Source organism: Andrographis paniculata, unplaced genomic scaffold, assembly GCF_009805555.1.
Source record: "Andrographis paniculata isolate CXL003 unplaced genomic scaffold, ASM980555v1 Contig78END, whole genome shotgun sequence".
Lineage (NCBI taxonomy): Eukaryota > Viridiplantae > Streptophyta > Magnoliopsida > Lamiales > Acanthaceae > Andrographis > Andrographis paniculata.
In genome coordinates this window covers 4,722,488-4,734,777 of record NW_026137615.1, presented here as the reverse complement: position 1 = coordinate 4,734,777, position 12,290 = coordinate 4,722,488, and the positions used below count along the sequence as shown (strand labels likewise).

Sequence of the window (12,290 nt, the reverse complement as noted above, 5' to 3'; positions counted from 1 at the left end):
CTTCCAGGCCATTTCCTTGCCGGAGAATTCCGATGCCCATCATCTCAACTATACCCTCGACCTCGACATTAATGGAGGAGGACTCCTCACCGTCACCCTGCCCAAGAAGGATCCCAAGAACATCCTCGTCCATGGCTAGCTATATACATACCAGCTTAATTATTATTTATTATAGATACTATATAATAATTAGTATCTACTTCTTGTAAGAATGGATTGTTATATATGGCGTGTTTTTGAATAATTAATCAAATACATATATTCCGATTTCAGTATTGGAAACTATTAGCTTGTCTGAACTCAAGTGACGAGGAAAACAAAGTGACAGCCTGGAATCCTTGGCACTCATATATTTTTCGTTTCCCAAATCCATCCTTGTATTTGTATTATATACATACACGACACCATATCCTCCACAGCCACAGGGGGACTGCCCTGCCCTCTACGTCTCTCTCAATTATAATTCATTCCCAATCTGAAATTAACAAAATCCAACAGATTTTCTCTTGTGTGCTGTGCTGTGCTGAACAAGGAATATCGATATATATGCCGCCACAGGACGATCCGATGCCAATGCCCATGTCTCCACCGGCCCACGACGGCGGAGGGATGATGGCCGCCATGCACATGAGCTTCTTCTGGGGGAAGGACGTCGTGGTCCTGCTCGCCGGCTGGCCTGGCTCCGGCCGCCTCGGCATGTATGTATTGGCCCTCGCAGTCGTGTTCCTGCTCGCCGTGGCGGCGGAGGTCCTGTCGGTGGTCCCCAGACTGAAGCCCAGAGAGATAAGCCCGGCGGCGGGAGCACTGGTCCACGCCGCCGTGTACGGCGTCCGTATGGGGTTAGCTTACCTGGTTATGCTCGCCGTTATGTCTTTCAATATCGGAATATTTATAGCGGCGGTGGCCGGCCATGCCCTCGGCTGCTTCCTCATCAAGTTCAGGGCGCTGACGGCGGTCGCTAGGGCCGCGGAATACAGCCCCTGATTTGTTGCCTTGCCCCGAACCGATTAATTAACTATATATATAAATTTTTACTACGTCTCCAATCAGTCTCCGTCCTTACATCCTTGAATATTTCTGGTTTCTGTATATAAGTTTTGAACATTCATATGATCAATAATAAATTAATATTATATTACACTTTTGTGTTGCGAATTAATTAAAACTCGAGAGGCAAGTCTTGAATATCCATATTAGTACGACTACTATTATTCTCCGTCGATGGGGTCACTTTCGAGACATTATCATCGACTCATCTCATATGATATGATATTCGTTCTTGCTATCCTTTAGGGGAATAGGGTTCGATTCTCTTTTTGTTCTGTTCTGCCTGCCACACTTGTAGTTGTTCGTCGTTAGTCACTAGAGTAGAGACAGACCTAGGCCAGGCCCATTTTACTTTCTTACAAAAAAGAACACACATGCTTTAATTGCTGCAAGCCCAGCCCCGGCCCATTCTCGTAAGTAGTTTCAATCTAGCCCAACCAAGACATACAGCCCATTATTATCATAGACAGCCCCAAAGCCAACGCATATAATCTATCTTATCTATATATCTTTTTCTTGATACACTAATCATTTTTAGTGAGATTGTAAACACAACTTTTATATTGAATATATAGCTATAGTATTCATATTATCGACAGGTACAAATGTGGTGGTAATTGACAATAGGAATGTTGCTGGTAAAATGGAAGTAGAGATTATTTTCGGTTGATGCACGTAATTGATAAGTTGATGAGTTGGGTAAGCTACCACGCCCTGCTATGCTATCTTGATTTGGTAAATAAGCATACACATGTGTATTTAAGTTTTTTTTATAATAATAAGTTATTCTCATATTTGGGGAGGTAATACTAATAACAAGCATTTTATTACAAGACTTGTGGACTAAAAAAACAAGTTAAGGCCAAGAACGGCTTCTGCTATTTAAATATTGACGTGTAACAACTCCTCACTTGTCTCCTAGCGCACCGTTAGTGTAGTAGAATAATAAAATTTGATAACAATGGCAATGACGGCCAAGAAGCATAGTACACAAAAGTAGGCAAACAGTTGTTTTGCTTCCAGACAAAAACCACAGATAAAGCCAACCCTACACTTTCTTGCACATCGCGACAAAATAGCACCAACAACCTAATCTGTTTGGTGGCATTGAGATAAAAAGGAGGGTAGATTCTTGCCCCAATGCAACTTTATTCACTGATTAATAATCCTCCCTACTACTACTTTCAGGATCATCATGATCACCTACTAACTATACTAATACTATATCATCTACTATAATAATCTACGCCCATTTTCTATCTTACTTTACCCTTAATTATTACCCCACTTATGTTTGACTGACTTACCACCGGTCTGAAATTTGACCATAGGCCTTGGCTAGTAAGTCCATTCTAGAGGTAGCTGGAGTTCTTGGTTCACCACTGGCTGAGGCTGGTGAGGGGGTCCGACGCTCCTGGGCATAGCAGCTGTACTTGTTTGCTTCAATGCAGCAGCATCTGAATAATGTGGGTTGTGTTATCAAGACACGACATATATCTATTAGTCAAATTCAGCTTCATACAGAAATTCTTTACCAAGCTCGGTGGAGAAATGTCCGTGTGGCTTGGGATGGCCCCTGGCATCAATGGGGTCCAGTTTCAGGTTCAGGGCGTGGACCACTTTATCCGGAAGCAAAACAGTGGAGCAACCTGTTGCACATAGGAATTCACGAATTCTATCAGGATCAGATGTGAAAGGAAAACGAGAAAGTAACCCCACAACAAAACAAACAGAATCGGGGGGGGGGGGGGGGGGGGGGGAGTAGAACATTAATGGGAAAAGAGAACATATATAGGAACCAGACAGACAGAGCATTGAACTGAATGGCAAGAATAAAAAGACACCCATGTGATCAGCAGCCAAAGCGAATTAATATCATCAACGAATTAAGAACAACATTATTCCATACATTAATGCAACTGCTAACAATATTATTAGACTGCGCAGTCGAGGAAGGATTGTGGAGGACCTGATTTCTTGCGTGGCTCAGTACTGGAGTTCGAGCCATATCTTCTTGGCATGAAAACGCCCGTCCCTATTCGTTCCTTTTTCTGCCCGACTTCTCCCAGAAAAACCGCTGTTGTCCCTGAAGCGGGATGGTGCCATTGCTGCTGCTGCATTTGAGAGTGTTGCAGACTAGTCCAACCGGACATTGACAGGCCGTTCCTCCTTCCACTCTGGAACCCCATGACTTCGGCATTCCTCATCAGCTGCTGTTTCTTCATCTGCTGAAACTGGATATATAGGAAGCCAAGCACAAATTAGGACGTCGTCGTCATTCCTTTGTCGACTTAAAATTAACGAGAGGAAATGCAGGAGGAAGATGGTACTTACACGAGCTGCTTGCAACTGGTGATAAGTATGGTGCGTTGGTGCCTGATTTTGATTCCGGTAAAAATTAGGGACTGGACTAGGGCTTTGTTGCGATTTAGGGATGAACCTGGGCTTGGACGGTTGTCCGAAGAGCTTCGTCGAATAAAACACCGCCGTTTCTTCAATCATCCGCATCCTTGCAGCCTCCTCTGCTGCTGCACACAGAAGTTCCCATCGCTGGACATCTTTCGCATCCGGAGGTGAGCAAGCACGCGACACAAAGTTCGAGTCTCCCTTCGGAACAGGTTTTCGGTAACCGCAAAGAGTTGATTGCGGCGAACCCGGCAGTTTCCAGACCTTCAAAAATGAAAACAAAATATATCCCAAATAGTCATTTCACTGTAAATCAAATAAGCTTAGGACGGAAGGAATCATTGATAGATAGATACCTCTGCTGTTTTCTCGGGGGGCAAACTGGAGTCGTCTCGCAAAGTAGAGCGAGCGACTTTCCTGTTCAGCTCAGCCATGAAGTCGTCTTCGTCGCTCTCGGTTTCCGTCATCCCGGCGGCGGACAGAACGGGGGAACTGAGATTCGAACCGCCTCCAAACGAACTCCCGAGTCCGCACCTACCATCGTCCGTACTCTTCGATCCACAACGGTCGGTTTTGAAGTCGGTTAGCAAGTCCTCGTCCGTAAGAAACTCCGACGGTAGCCACAACTCCAAGTCATCATCCAACTCCTGCGCCATCACAATACGTGCTTCTTCCTTGTAAGAGTGAGAGAGAGAGAGAGAGAGAGCGTTCAACACACACACGATGCCCTAAAATATGAAGGCGGGCGTTCCAAAAGTGGAGTAGCGTGGATTGAGGGGTGGGACGTGCTGCTGTGCAATTATAACCACCACAGAAGTGGTGGAGCAGAGCAATCGGACCCAGCAGCAGCAGTTACAGAGAGAGAGAGAGAGAGAGAGAGAGAGAGAACGAATGAAAAAGGTGACGCTTGGTGTGCAGAAAAGCAATGCGTAGGGGAGTGGCTGTATATAACGCCAGAGCTCACCATCAGTAGTCTGCAGTCTGCAGTCTGCACAGTTCCGCAGTCAGCACTAGTCATAAATTCACGCATCAACGAGGGTCGAGGGGCGCGTGTTGTCACTCGCAGGCAGGAATTGTTGGAAAACGGCCCGGCAATGCCAGATCAGATCAGGCTGGTGGGACCCGCTTCAAACATCCCTGTGACTGTGACTGCGACCCATCTGTTTGTTTTTTTTGTTATATATTTTTTATTAAGATGACAAATTCCTTGGATTAAAAGAAGATGAATGGTCAATAGCGTGGAGAAAACGTGTTAGCGCCTACTAGTACTAGTACTAGTACTAGTGGAAGAACGATTCACGGCAGGTCTGGAAGATACGGAAATATATTTATATACTAAATTGCAATTTGTTATTATATAAATATATTAACTTGTGTTTTTTTTTTATCTTCTTGGAATTTCATATGATATAATTGCCTGAATTTGTAGTGATTATTATTAAAATAGTGATGTTATTTATTACGTGCTTATCCATCCCGTCGGGTTGTGCTTAGCCTTAGCATGCAAGTAAGTAGTAATTAGGGTGACGAAACTGCCCTTGTTTTTCTTGGTGACCTCTTTCAATTATTGATTATTTTTTATTATAAGCTTCTTCGAACATATTACGCACTCAATGGGACATCAGAGCAACCTAACTACTGCTACTACTACTACTTATCACAAATTCGGCATCTAATAATATAATAACGAATTTTTTTTTATTAGGAATATGGTCGCTGTAGAAATTCAAAGAGATATATATATATATATTTATATTTGCAGTAATTAAATTGTAAAAAAGAAAAGATTAAAAGAAATGAAATCAAGGACAATCTAACATGAATTTCTACATAGCATCGACCTAATTAATCAACGTACAACTTATTAAATTAAATTAATCAAATATAGAGTGTGTGCATTTGGAGTGACGATTATGTGGAATAATCAATCAGCTAATTTTGCAGGCAGACATATATTATACTAGTATTCATTTATATATTAATTTCAGTCTCGACTCGACTCGTCCTAAATATCAACATTTTCAACTTGTGTGTGTGTGTTTGTTTGTTTGTATACGAAATCCAAATATGTTATTTAGTAAACGTTTTGTTTTGATTTGATTTGGACCCAAATGTGTGTTTTCTTTTCAAAGATTTTGGCGCCCCGCACCACCTCAATTTTCACTTTTTTGGTCAACTAACTCGCACTACTTAAAATTCAGCAAAACTGCCTCCACTACATATAATTAATTTTTTTAATTTAATACCAGCAGCAGAACTGGATTTTATTTTATTTTATTTTATTTTTGGCTTTTTTGCTTTACATTTATAAAATGCTATCGTGTGACTTGTGTTACTGGATTGGATCAATATTAAATATTTCATAGGCTATTTCAGACCTGAAATATTAAAATAAAGAAAAAAAATATACATTCAATTTAATATAAATAATTTATTTATTTTGGAAAATATTTTTGATATGGTAAAAAGCCGCAAAAACCCTACAACCAAAACACTAATAAAAAAAAGTTAGCAATTTAAATTGACTTTGGATAGATCATGTTTGGGCCAATCTCAATGGAGATTTTCTAAACGGGCTAAACCTGTATAGGCCCATTAGGAAGCCCAGAGTAAGACAAATTTAAAAGTAGTGCAACTTTTTACCAAGGAAAGCAATCCTTACTTATTATATATGGGTCACGTGTCTTTTGAAGGACCACCAAACGTATTCAAATTCAAAGAAAAGCTTCAACGGCTATGTAAAAAATAACACACTGAACATTAACAATCATCACTGAATCAAACGGTACATAACGACTTTCCCCTTTCCTATTTAGTTTTTTAAAAAAAAAAAAAAATTAAAGAAAAAAATGAAATGAAAGTGAGTGACCTAACAAATTAATGGTTGTTGGGAGGGTGTTGTCTTTGTATTTATTCAGTTAGAACTACCAGCACTAATGGCTGCATAAGCAAACCCATATAGACACCTTACAAGGGAAGTCTCCAATCAATGAGGCCTATTTAATCAATGGAGAACAGAAAAAAAGTGTTGTCATTTGAAGCAAGAACAAGTACTGATTACACACCATTAATCAATTAACTAGTAGTAATTCTTTTTGTCCATTAACTGGGGGAAATGGAATTGGCTTTTTTTTTTTACAGGGACAAGACGTACCTACGTCGTCTTCAGATGTCCTAATCAGTCTGTAGATAGAAAGAAAGAAATGGGCACTGACCAGCCAGTGAACATGATGAGTTTTGTCTCTTGTTATATGATAATGGTTCGCCAAGAATGCCATTTCTGAATTCTGACAAGTAAAAATACGAGGTGGTCTTGTTACTGTGGTTTTAATCTTGGATCAAATTTCAAGTGATTGATTGGGCAGTAAAACTTGAAAAAAAAAGGGTTTTTATGAATGAATTCCAATTACTTTTAGAGGGCAATGATGGCCATAAGTGTGAGGGTGACAACCTCAACCTCCTCGCTCAAGTTTGGTTGTCTTGAAGAAATGAGTTTTTAATGTGGAGGAAACACCCAATTAAAGAAACTATTCCAGCATTCAAGACTCCCTTTTTTTTCTCTCTCTAAATGCTCATTTCATCTCCATCTCTGTGGGCACTTATTCACCCATCATTCATTCATGCAATTACCTTGGAATAATTATTGTTTCCATTACTCCTTGCGTTCAAAAAACTTCCGACACCTTCAACTTTACCGCTAAGAATAATAAAAAACCAAAACCCTTTCTTTTTCTCTCTCTCTCTCTCTCTCTCTCTCTCTCTCTCTCTCTCTCGATATCTAGAAACAGCACATCATCAGGTCACATCAAATTGTGGTCATTCAGCAGAACCCAACAAAACCCCGGCCATCATTTAGCAGAGAAGCCCAGATGGATATGGAAATTGAATGGTGGTGACCAGCAACAGCAAGCAATTCGAATTCCTAGGGATTCATTCATTCATTCATTCTCTCTCGCTGAAAATGGGGGACAACGAAGATGTTCTTGAGGGAAGAAGTACTTCTTGCACATCCGATACACTAATGAATGACGGCAACACTGTCATCTCCAATGATCATCATTCTTCTGATCTCCACGTATCCGACGATGATGCCCGGAAATTGCAGAATCTTACAGGTAGAGTTCGATTCTTCTTTAATTTAATTGTTTTCACTAGCAGTACCAATGTCTGAAAATGTCTCCTCTGTCTGTAATTGTGCGTGCCCTAAAAGAATCTGATATGATGAAAGAACGATTCTCAAAGCTGCTGCTTGGTGAAGACATGTCCGGCTGCGGCAATGGAGTCTGCACTGCTCTTGCTATTTCGAATGCCATCACCAACCTCTGCGGTCAGTCAATTTTCAGTATCTTTTACGAAATTTCTCCATTCATTCCTCTAATTCAGTCTTCTAACATTCACATCCATGGATTCCTTAGCCACACTCTTCGGACAAGTCTGGCGATTAGAGCCCTTGCCACCAGAGAAGAAGCTAATGTGGAAAAGAGAAATGGAATGGCTCCTCTGCGTCAGTGATCACATCGTCGAACTCCTCCCTTCTTCCCAGACATTCCCCGACGGATCAAAACTCGAGGTCATGACTCTCAGGCCTCGCTCCGATTTGTACATCAACCTCCCCGCCCTGCAAAAACTAGACAACATGCTGCTTGTAAGTTGTAAGAATATTGCTGTATGTTTCTTAATTTGATTTGTTCGAAACTAACTCCTCTTTCTTCATCAGGACATTTTAGACAGCTTCGAAAGCTCAGAGTTTTGGTACGTGGACAAAGGAATAGTAACCGATGGCTCGTCCTCATTCGGGAAAGCCCTTCTCCGGCAAGAACACAAATGGTGGCTTCCCGTTCCTCGCGTCCCTTCCGGCGGCCTGAGGCCCGAAGATAGAAAGTCACTGCAACACCGGCGGGAAAGCGCCAACCAGATTCTCAAAGCTGCAATGGCGATCAACGAGGCTGCCTTGGCTGAAATGGACGTCCCGGATTCCTACTTAGAGGCCCTTCCCAAGGTAGTGTCGAATCCTATCCGTCCATTTTTGTTTGGATTGCATTGTTATTCACAACGAAAATAAAGATAAATAGGCATAACAAACAAACCTAATGAATATAAAACAACTAAATCTAATCTAAAACTAAATAACTAAAATATCTCAACATGGCTCGTTTGCTTTGCTGCTGCAGAATGGAAGGATGAGTTTGGGAGATCTTATCCACAGGTGCATAAGCTCTGATCAATTCTCGCCAGATTATCTGCTCGACTGCCTCAACCTGTCGTCCGATCACGAAGCTCTCGAGATTGCTAATAAAGTGGAGGCTGCTGTCCAAGTCTGGCGCAGAAGACCGAGCACCGCAAAGCCTTTGCGTAGCAGTCGCCGCATGAATTCCAAGTCATCGTGGGAAATGGTTAAGGATTTGGTGAGCGACGCAGACAAGAGGGAGCTGCAGGCGGACAGGGCCGAGAGCCTTCTACTCTTGCTGAAGCAGCGGTTCCCTGGTCTGCCTCAGACAGCCTTGGACATGAGCAAAATCCAGTACAACAAGGTCGATGATCCTCTCCACTTATTTGCATTAACTTTTTATGTAAGAGTTTATTCGAACCGGAAAATATATAGGATGTTGGGAAGTCCATACTCGAGAGTTATTCGAGGGTGCTGGAGAGCCTCGCGTTCAACATCGTGGCGCGCATTGATGATCTTCTGTACGTGGACAACTTGTCGAAGCATTCAGATCCACTCATCTCACTCTCTCGGGTCAGTTATCGAATTCATCATCCCCTCGGACAATGTTAGCTTCAGACAACCTTTTTGTTTTACCTAAGTTGTTCTTACCACTGCAGCTGATAAGTCCAGCAAAGGGAGATACTTCGCCATACATCCAAAGCCGGAAGCTTTCCTCCGGCGTGCTCGGTTTGAAAAGGATCTTGACGGATTACTTGAGCACAGACACGAAGGGGAAGGAGACGAGGAGTTCGGACACATGCTCGACTCAAACTCAGGATGTCTCTGCGTCGCCATCGCAGGAGTCATCCAGTGGCCTGGAAGAATGAAGAATTCAATTTATTGCCAAACCTGTCTGGAATTTGATTCTTTTTTTTTTTGTTTTTTCTTTCCTTGTATGTGAATGTGCATAAAGAACACTAAAAGTTATTCTAATTAAACAACGAAAGGGTTCTCAATCATTCCCAATTCCCTGTGTTCATTTGGTTTCATTCAATTGAAGCTTACTCTGCTCTTCAGTTCAGACAACTTTCAGAACAGAGAGATTCGGACATATACAAAGAACATGAAGCGAAGGAAGTATATGTTCATTAACCAACGCCACATATTCATTATCCATTTTACATCCCAAAGACAAGACATGAAAGAAGAAGGTATACATTACCACACAGTCAGCAGTAACAAACGTCACATAATATATATACAGTATTATTATAATCATACAGACAAATTGGCAAAATCTTTTTTGAGTCCATGGGAATTGAATTGAATTGAAACCATAGTGAATTACAGGTTTCATGTAGGATCTTTCTCAGTAGTAAAGTGATCCTGCAGAAAACAAACAGACAAAAAAAAAAGAAATGAATCAATGGAAGAGCATTGGATGAGTAGAGACAGTAAGTAAGTACCCTGCCACCAGTTTCCCCGTGAAGCTGACCCTTTGTCATCTTCTCCGATTTCCTTACTGAACTGAACATGGAGATTCACAAAGTCATCAGCCAAGATCCCTCAAATCAGGCAAGAACATATATCTTCACAGAAAACAGATATTTGTGTCTTATGGTCCAACAGTGCTACAAACATATTCTGCAATTTAATTTCAATGTGGAGAAAGGGGAGGGGACTGACAGTAGTGAGTGGAGCAGGGTTGTTGTTAGCAGCAGCATTCTGAGGCTGAGAATACACCTCTTGACCGCCATAATATATGGACGAACTCCATTGAAACGGCTGCTGCTGTTGCACCTTTTGCTCTAATTGGTAATAAGGGTTAAAGTTGTCGCTTGTCGAGCTCCCAGGATGATTAATGCAATCTGGTAATGATGAGTGAGTAACTTGCCTGAATTAATGAGGAAGGGTATATAATAGTATATATATAATGGCGGGCATTGATGAAAATACTTAACTGGAGATCCCCCCAGTCACAGATGCATTCTTCATGTCAGCTCCAGACAGTTGCAGAGGCTGAGGCCGAGGCCGAGGCTGAGGCTCCTAACAAATTACAATAGACACGACACGACACGATTCACATTCATTTTCATAATGTATAGTAAGAATATCCACTTCTTTAAGTAGAAACGAAATCAAAACTCATCGTATGTATGTAGCAATGCATGATTTGGATGAATTACTGACTCTGGCGAAAATTGAACGAAAAGCCCCCGAGGATGAAGAAGAAGAAAAAGAAGAATCAGCTGCTGCGGGCGAATCTTTAGCCCCGAAAAGATCGGAAGCAAATGACGAACCCGAACCCGAACCCGTCTGCTTCCTTCCTTCCATGACCTCTCTCTCAATCTCTCTTTCTGAAACCCTAAACCTTCAACAACTATACAGCAGCAGCAGAATTAGAATTAGTTAATAAGTATAATTATGAATGAACTAATTAGAGAAATGATAGATGATGATAAGTACACAAATGAACCAAAGAAAGCCCAGATCAATTACTGCACTCAAATCTCAAGAGAGAGAGAGAGAGTGTGTGTGTGTCGCCTCTGCCAAGACTAGCTCCAACTTTCCTCAATTCGACTTATATTACATCCGACTCCGACTCCGACTCCGACTCCGAGCCTGAGCCAGGCTATGTCTATCTATCTCTATATATAACATATGCTGGATAATTCTACGTTCTCTCTCTTTCTCTTGCTTTCTTGGATTTGATTCGTTTTCGGTTTCAGTTATCCAGACAGACAGTGCGCCGATTAGGAAAATATTTAATATTCTTTTTATTATATTCAAATTTTATCACTATATCTTTTCAGTAGATTTGAAAGAAAGAGAAGTGATTATAGTGATTTAATCGACATATTGCACATGTGTATTTAGTTGAATATAAGCCCATCTCCAACCTTGGTAAATTTGGCGTCCCTTAATTGTGAGCCATCTTTTTTTTTTTTTTTAATTTTAAATTTATTTTTTATTTTTCTAAATTTTAAAAAAAATAGAGTTACGATTGAATTAAAATTACTCTAATAACTGCATATTAAAAATTAAAATTAAATAAATAAAATTGATGAATTGAAAATGACAAACTGTGATGATTCATATATATATATATATATATAAAAGAAAGAGATTCATCGAAATTGATAATTTATGTTCAATAATAATATAAAGCTCTGGTTACCTTAGCATAATTTGATCCAATTAGTAAATATTTAAGAAGAAAGAAATATTAATATAATATATATAGCACCTTTATATAATACAATATATATTATCTCGTTCATGATTGACTAATTATTTTAAATTAATGTTCTAATTTAGTTACAATATATATATATATTATCTGCCTTAACTATTGACTAATTATTTAAAATAAATTGAAAATCTCAATATTCCCAAACTCTTTTTTACTACATTTATCAGATATTGAGTTCATTGACACAAAATTAGTGTTGATGAAACTACATGTAATCATTCCATGTTGGTATGCGAATGATTTATCCTAATTGTTATAGCATTATATTTCATTCGTACATCTTATTTATGACCATTATATTTCATTGCTTCTACTACTACTACTACTACTACTACCATCTTTGTATTGCTTATAATTTGTACTCATTCAATCAATAACAATGAATGTAGCAAGTCTCAGTCGTCTCCTGCTGCTAATTTGAGGTACAAGTTTCTG

The 12,290-nt window shown here is 40.2% G+C and overlaps 4 protein-coding genes across 6 annotated transcripts; 2 read left to right on the top strand and 2 right to left on the bottom strand.

Annotated features, from left to right (window-relative positions):
• The first annotated feature begins 399 nt into the window (after positions 1-399).
• On the top strand, positions 400-1,138 carry LOC127239759 (copper transporter 2-like). Its single transcript, XM_051258061.1, has one exon. The coding sequence runs from the start codon at positions 547-549 to the stop codon at positions 982-984; it is 438 nt and encodes a 145-aa protein (XP_051114018.1). The 5' UTR covers positions 400-546; the 3' UTR covers positions 985-1,138.
• Positions 1,139-1,861: 723 nt separating this feature from the next.
• Positions 1,862-4,379, bottom strand: LOC127239541 (uncharacterized). The gene is made up of 5 exons (XM_051257741.1): positions 3,810-4,379; positions 3,382-3,717; positions 3,017-3,281; positions 2,583-2,696; positions 1,862-2,504 (listed from the first exon to the last, which is right to left on the bottom strand). Exons 1-5 carry the CDS (start codon positions 4,107-4,109, stop codon positions 2,386-2,388), a joined length of 1,134 nt encoding a protein of 377 aa, XP_051113698.1. The 5' UTR covers positions 4,110-4,379; the 3' UTR covers positions 1,862-2,385.
• A 2,658-nt stretch (positions 4,380-7,037) lies between these two features.
• Positions 7,038-9,621, top strand: LOC127239863 (rop guanine nucleotide exchange factor 7-like). The gene is made up of 7 exons (XM_051258210.1): positions 7,038-7,568; positions 7,664-7,780; positions 7,869-8,098; positions 8,171-8,452; positions 8,625-8,984; positions 9,056-9,193; positions 9,280-9,621. Exons 1-7 carry the CDS (start codon positions 7,340-7,342, stop codon positions 9,487-9,489), a joined length of 1,566 nt encoding a protein of 521 aa, XP_051114167.1. The 5' UTR covers positions 7,038-7,339; the 3' UTR covers positions 9,490-9,621.
• A 215-nt stretch (positions 9,622-9,836) lies between these two features.
• LOC127239864 (uncharacterized) lies at positions 9,837-11,310 on the bottom strand. Of its 3 annotated transcripts, none has more exons than XM_051258211.1 (6): positions 11,069-11,309; positions 10,793-10,982; positions 10,564-10,648; positions 10,289-10,470; positions 10,069-10,129; positions 9,837-9,988 (listed from the first exon to the last, which is right to left on the bottom strand). In XM_051258211.1, exons 2-6 carry the CDS (start codon positions 10,934-10,936, stop codon positions 9,972-9,974), a joined length of 489 nt encoding a protein of 162 aa, XP_051114168.1. In that variant the 5' UTR covers positions 10,937-10,982; positions 11,069-11,309; the 3' UTR covers positions 9,837-9,971. The 3 variants fall into 3 exon arrangements, with proteins under 3 accessions (XP_051114168.1, XP_051114169.1, XP_051114170.1); XM_051258212.1 differs by having other exon boundaries at positions 11,102-11,309; XM_051258213.1 differs by lacking the exon at positions 9,837-9,988 and having other exon boundaries at positions 10,069-10,191; positions 11,069-11,310.
• Positions 11,311-12,290: the final 980 nt, after the last annotated feature.

Excerpts from the sequence above, each read along its gene's own strand:
- LOC127239759 (XM_051258061.1), top strand. The coding sequence starts at position 547 with ATGCCGCCACAGGACGATCCGATGCCAATGCCCATGTCTCCACCGGCC.
- LOC127239541 (XM_051257741.1), bottom strand. The coding sequence starts at position 4,109 with ATGGCGCAGGAGTTGGATGATGACTTGGAGTTGTGGCTACCGTCGGAG. Across the intron at positions 3,282-3,381 it reads ACCAGTTGCAAGCAGCTCGT|TTTCAGCAGATGAAGAAACA; the intron begins GTAAGTACCATC and ends CTATATATCCAG. Across the intron at positions 2,505-2,582 it reads ACATTTCTCCACCGAGCTTG|ATGCTGCTGCATTGAAGCAA; the intron begins GTAAAGAATTTC and ends CACATTATTCAG.
- LOC127239864 (XM_051258211.1), bottom strand. The coding sequence starts at position 10,936 with ATGGAAGGAAGGAAGCAGACGGGTTCGGGTTCGGGTTCGTCATTTGCT. Across the intron at positions 10,649-10,792 it reads TTCGTTCAATTTTCGCCAGA|GAGCCTCAGCCTCGGCCTCG; the intron begins GTCAGTAATTCA and ends GTAATTTGTTAG. Across the intron at positions 10,130-10,288 it reads ACCCTGCTCCACTCACTACT|TTCAGTAAGGAAATCGGAGA; the intron begins GTCAGTCCCCTC and ends CTCCATGTTCAG.
- LOC127239863 (XM_051258210.1), top strand. The coding sequence starts at position 7,340 with ATGGTGGTGACCAGCAACAGCAAGCAATTCGAATTCCTAGGGATTCAT. Across the intron at positions 7,781-7,868 it reads TGCCATCACCAACCTCTGCG|CCACACTCTTCGGACAAGTC; the intron begins GTCAGTCAATTT and ends TGGATTCCTTAG. Across the intron at positions 9,194-9,279 it reads CACTCATCTCACTCTCTCGG|CTGATAAGTCCAGCAAAGGG; the intron begins GTCAGTTATCGA and ends TTACCACTGCAG.